This window comes from Centrocercus urophasianus, unplaced genomic scaffold (genome assembly GCF_019232065.1).
Source record: "Centrocercus urophasianus isolate 14NV4802_14NV808 unplaced genomic scaffold, USGS_Curo_1.0 seq_26, whole genome shotgun sequence".
Classification (NCBI taxonomy): Eukaryota; Metazoa; Chordata; class Aves; order Galliformes; family Phasianidae; genus Centrocercus; species Centrocercus urophasianus.
Window position 1 is genome coordinate 16,096,161 of NW_024884822.1, and position 5,266 is coordinate 16,101,426.

General features: G+C 52.5%; 1 protein-coding gene across 1 annotated transcript in view; it reads left to right on the plus strand.

Annotated features, from left to right (window-relative positions):
- Positions 1-1,838: 1,838 nt before the first annotated feature.
- The window catches only part of LOC122164555 (rho GTPase-activating protein 32-like), a gene marked incomplete at its 3' end in the record, with an annotated part of 6,002 nt that continues 2,574 nt past the window's right edge, over positions 1,839-5,266 (plus strand). Inside the window, exons 1-6 of the mRNA XM_042826656.1 lie at positions 1,839-1,957; positions 2,537-2,614; positions 3,405-3,486; positions 4,193-4,336; positions 4,927-5,029; positions 5,118-5,184. Coding sequence (XP_042682590.1) covers positions 2,564-2,614; positions 3,405-3,486; positions 4,193-4,336; positions 4,927-5,029; positions 5,118-5,184 — 447 coding nt within the window. The remainder of the gene's footprint in view (positions 1,958-2,536; positions 2,615-3,404; positions 3,487-4,192; positions 4,337-4,926; positions 5,030-5,117; positions 5,185-5,266) is intronic.

Consider the following 5,266-nt stretch of genomic DNA (forward strand, 5'->3'; position numbering starts at 1 on the left):
CCCTTGTGCAGCGACTGAGTGCCTTCGTTTTCACCCCGTCTTGTGCAGCATCTTGTAGGTAAGCTGAGACAGGGCGTGGGATGGACGGGTGGGCAGTGAGCTGTTGAAAACTGCTGGCTGGTGGAGCTCCTGGCAGCTCATACTGCTTACTCTTGTCCATCAGACGTAACTTTCACCCAGTACCTGCATTCCCAAGCGATCCACAAAGATGGCATTTGTCCCATGGCTTTTCCCTTGTTATCTTTGCTCCATTGTGCAAGCTCACAGACCTGTTCCTTCTCTCTCCTCTGCCTGCTCCCTTGGTGCAGCTTTTGCTCGTGGAAGAACAGAACAAAGTGACAAGGAACGGCTGCGGGTTCAAGAAACTTGTCTACCTTGTTCTGATCTCCTGCCAGGTACATGCCACGCTTTGTCCCCCCACACGGTGCGATACGGGCTGCTAAACCATGTTTGGTAACACAGCCTCATCCAGCTTTGATGGGACACTGGTCCCTTGTGGGTTTTTTCCACTTCCCCTGCAACTCCGCCCTCAGAAGGATGTGGTGCTGTGACCAGCTGGTCTGAAGGAAACCAATCCCTTAGGCAAAGAGTGCTAGCCCCAGTTTGTGCAGAGCTGCACAGCATGACCCAGGGACACAAGCACGTGCGCTTTGGCTGCGTGAGTGTGCCCGGCAGCTGTGGGGAGCACAGCAGAGATGTGAGCAGAGGAAATCCATGTGCGAGGCTGCGGCCGGCACTGGACGTGAGGCTGGTGGGAGCCGGGGGCTGGGGAGCAGATCCACCCCCAGCAGTGACTCCTCTCACTGCCCTGCTGCTGCGCTGTTGGAGTGCTCTGAGCAAGTGCACCTGCTGCTGTGCCAGTCCCCATCTGCTAGCAGAGGGATAGCTGCTTGGTCAAATGCTGCCTCGTAGGCTGTCTCGTTTGATTTGACTGAACAAAGTGGCTGTTTCTAGAACACCTGCCTATGCCAGTGGGTAACTGAGGGTAGTTCTGAAGAAGTCTCTCCATTCTGTGGTGTGTGAAGAGAGAAAATATGAGTGTGTTTCTTTTCATTCCAGCTTGTCGTGCCTGCTGTGATGGGCGTCGCGTGCAGTGAGATCAGCTGTGGGCCTGACATGGCACGTGTGGAGGTAGAGTATGAAGCTCTGATTGATCTTTGTTCCCTGACTTGAGCCAGCAGTGAGCCGCAGATGCGCTCTCCTGCTTTTCAAGGGAGGCAGAGTCCTTCCTGCTCTATCGTTGTCACTGAAAAGCTGCCTTAAAAGCTTCATGTCCTTGCGGCGGGCATCTAGATGGCCGTGGAAGTCATAGTACCAACAGAATCAGATGCGGTGTTATAAACGTGCAGAAGCTTTTTCTGCATCCTGCCTGGATGTTGTCACCCAAAGACAAAGTGTTGTTCTCATATTCAGCAAGTTCAAGGAAGCTGGCACTTGTAGTGAGCCAAGGATTGGGTCAGTGGCCCAGCTGCTGTGTCCAGTCCACGGCTGAGGTCTCCAGGCAACGAGTGACAGGAAGTGAGTAGACTCTTACGCTCCTCTTTGGGAAGGCAGTAGTGCAAGCGTGGCAAGTTTATGAAACTGCCGGAGCCGTCTCGGTTGTGGAGTTTGTCCTCTTAGTCTGGGTAGAGAGATATGCATCTTTGCACTGCCTGGCGATAGTGCTGCGCGCCGGGAAGAGAAACAGCTGTTATTAGACTTGCAGTTTCTTGTTAAGCGCTCGTGATAAGGACCGAGTGCATTTCCTGCAGCCTTCTCTGCCGATGTGCTCCTCACCCTGAAATCCTCCTTGCAGCCCTCAGCTCCTCACCATGGCCTGTGCTCTCTGTTTCAGACTGAGAATAATGGGAAGCCCCTGCTGGTCCGTGAGGAGTCATCTCTTAATATTCCAGCTATTGGTGCTGCCCATGTTCTCAAGAGATACGTTGCCCAGGCACCGGATGAACTCTCCTTGGAGGTAAGCAGTTAAAGGTGTTCCTAGTTGTCGTGTACAGAAGAGTACAAGGCGTGAACGCATCAGGAATATTCTCAGACACCTGCAGAATGTTTGGTGAGGTGAAGCCCAGAAGATGCGGTTCCAGATTAGACTTGCACTGGGTTGGATGCAGGGAGGAGTTCAGCCATCTCTAAACTATGGCTCTATTTGGCATTTGGATCTTCTGATCCAAGAGCTACTGCCCAGTGTGGTAGCCTGGTCTCTGAGCAATGGCAGAGCAGTGTATGGAGTGTGCAGATCTGTTCAGGCTCTGTTTGGCTGACTTATGCCTGCGGTTTAATTGGAGCTCTCCCTTTGGCAAAGAGCCTGCTGCTTCTGAGAACCATTTCATACTGAACAGCTGAATTCTGTATGTTGTGTATTGTAGTGACTCTACTACCTCCACGTTCAGTTGTACGACTGCAAATGCCTGAAGAGCTGCACTGGTGTAATGGCTCTCTAGCTTGACGATATTGGGCAGTGCAGAAGAATGCAGTCATTTGAGCTGCGCTCTCCTCCCAGCTGTGCTGAAGCTGGGATTGACGTTGCAATCTCTTGCAGGTGGGAGACCTCGTGTGCGTCATCGATATGCCGCCTCAGGAGCTGAGCCCCCGCTGGAGAGGCAAGCACGGCTTTCAGGTAGGCCCAAGCTTCAGACGTGAGAGCGCAACTTCGGTCGAGGCAGGAATCTCGGCTTAGAGCTGCCCTGCCTGCACAGCATGGCTCCAGATGGAAAATGGTTTCCCTGTGCTGGTGTCAGAGGACTTTCCCTTTTGCTGTGGGCTTAGGCCAGAGCTGAAAGTTGGTCTTTGTAGGAAACTGCCTCCTCAGTTAACTTAGAAAGAAGAGCCCTCACAGCATGCATCAGGTCACGGCCACTGAACCGCACCTTTGGAAATGCAGCAGCTAGGACATGTGTTTCAGTGTCTCTGAGCACTTGTGCTTGCACCCATGCAGAAGGTGAAGTCAGTGTCTTTTAGGAAGTCGCTGCCTGTCAGCTGAGATGAGGCAGGGTAACAGAGCCTCCGCGTGCTTGCTGCTGCTGCTGGCTGCAGAACGCTGGGTAGCTCAGAGCTGGGGATGGCAGCTGCATCTCAGTCAGCAAGCAGAAAGTTCATAGGCTGTGCTAACTCAGATCTAGCTGCATCAATCTATCATAATATATAGCTTCTGTATGAAGTCTTTCCCTTTGGGCACGCTTGAGATTTAGGGGTGCATAGCATACTTGTCCTTTCCCCGCTCCATACACAGTTTTATGGATATTTGCCTGCCAATTTGGAATAATTATTAATTTTAAGCAGGCCATTTTTTGGTTGGATTGTCTTACGGAGCATCCGGCAGGCACGTTATGAGGAAAATGTGATGTTTGAACAGTTCAGGCCTGAGAAACGCTGCCTTCAGAATCGCACCTCTCTTCTTCTTGTTACAGGTTGGATTTTTCCCTGGTGAGTGTGTGGAGCTCATTAACGGAAAAATCCCGGAGTCTCTCATCAATTCAGTGCCAAAGCCAGGTACGATGAGACATTTGATGGTGCAGGGAAGCTAAATGGAGTCTTTTTTGGGTGTGTTCCGTGTTTAATACCTCCCTTATCCTTCCCACCTTATCCTCTGTGCTGATGATCCTTCCTGCATAGCACGGGGCGTATGGCTGGTGTTTTGTAGGCAGTGAGAATGAGAGAAGGCAAAGGCAGTTCTCCTGCAAGTCAGTACGAGGCTGAGAACAGCCAGCATCCCTGGTGGACAGATAGAGGTCTGGCTGTGCTAGTGCTTCTGTGCTTGATCAGAGCGTGGCTTTTCAAGAGGGTCCTTAATGCCCAGGTTGAGCAAGCTAAGCAAGAGGAGTGCATTCAACTCCATCAGAACGTGCAGAGATTTGGCCCAGTCCTCCTGTGTTTATGACTGGAATTGGGGAAATCCTAGAATCCTTGTAGAATGGTTTGGGATGGAAGGCAGCTCAAGGATCATCAAGCTCCAAGCCCCCTGCCTCAAGCTGGGCTGCCAACCAAGCTCCACGTTTAATGTGAAACTGGACCAGGCTGCCCAGGGCCCCATCCAGTCTGGCCTTGGACTCCTCCAGGCTTGGGGAAAATCCATTTTGGTACGCACTTGCTCATCATGTTCTTCCCGTTTTGACGTGCTTTGTAGAATGTGTTGTGCTCGGCCTCGTCCAACGGAGCCAAGCCTAAAACGAACTGGTTTCTTCCTTTTGTTGTGCAGTGCCAAAGAAGCGCGGCAAGCTCCTCACCTTCCTTCGTTCCGTGGTGAAGGCCCGCCCAAAGCAACGGAAAGAGCGGGAGGTGGAGAAGGAGAGGGTGTTTGGCCGTGACCTGGGAGAGCATCTTCTCCACTCTGGTCGTGATGGTAAGGGACAGCCCATTCCTGAGAGCTTCCCTGTTTGGGGACCTAGAGATGAAAGGGAGATTGTATCTAGCAAGGGGCAGGTTGATACCAGTGGAGAAACAGGGAATGGGAGTTGAGGACTGAAAGATGAACTGAGTAGGTGATGGCTGCAAGGTAAATGCTCCTAAGGGACAAGCACATTTGTATTTGCTTAAAGCAAAGCCTGTAAGCCAACCCCATGGTAGCCTGAAAAGAAAGGAAGCCTTTTGGCCAAAGAGAGTGTCCTGCATCAGTTTCCCAGCTCCTTCCGGGCGTGAGATTTTCCACCTCCGTTCCCGTGGGAGCTGTGATGGGACTTGCAATGTCTGCGGCTTCCCTGGAATGACTTTCTCCAGGCTGATTCCTAGGTCCTGGCATTTCTGGAATGCAAGGAACACATCTCTGTCCAGTTTCCTCACCAGCTCCTGCAGAGGTGTCTCTGACAGCTGTCCCCTTCAAGGAAGAACTGAGCAGTAGCCTGGCTGGGTTTAGTGGATGGGATGTGACAGGAGCGCAGCCTGAGGCAGGACTTGACTAAGGAGCTCCAGTAACCGCCGGCACGTGTTCTTTAGTCCCCCAGGTCCTCCAGAGCTGCGCCGAGTTCATCGAGCAGCATGGCGTGGTGCAGGGGATATACCGCCTGTCCGGCGTGGCGTCCAACGTCCAGAGACTGCGGTAAGAGTGCTGCGACTGACAGACACAGCTGCCAGCAGGGGCACGTGCCCTGTTGAGGGCGTTCAGAGGCCTGCGGGCAATGCCTTAGCACCAAGAGAAGGTCTCCTGTGGGAACATCCCATCCAGCACGGCTGACGTGGTGCTGGTGGCCGATTGTTTGTGTTCTCCTGTACATCAGGAAGCCCTTCCAATTCTTGATTGCATTGGGTGTGGCTTTTGACTTGCTTTCCTCTTTCT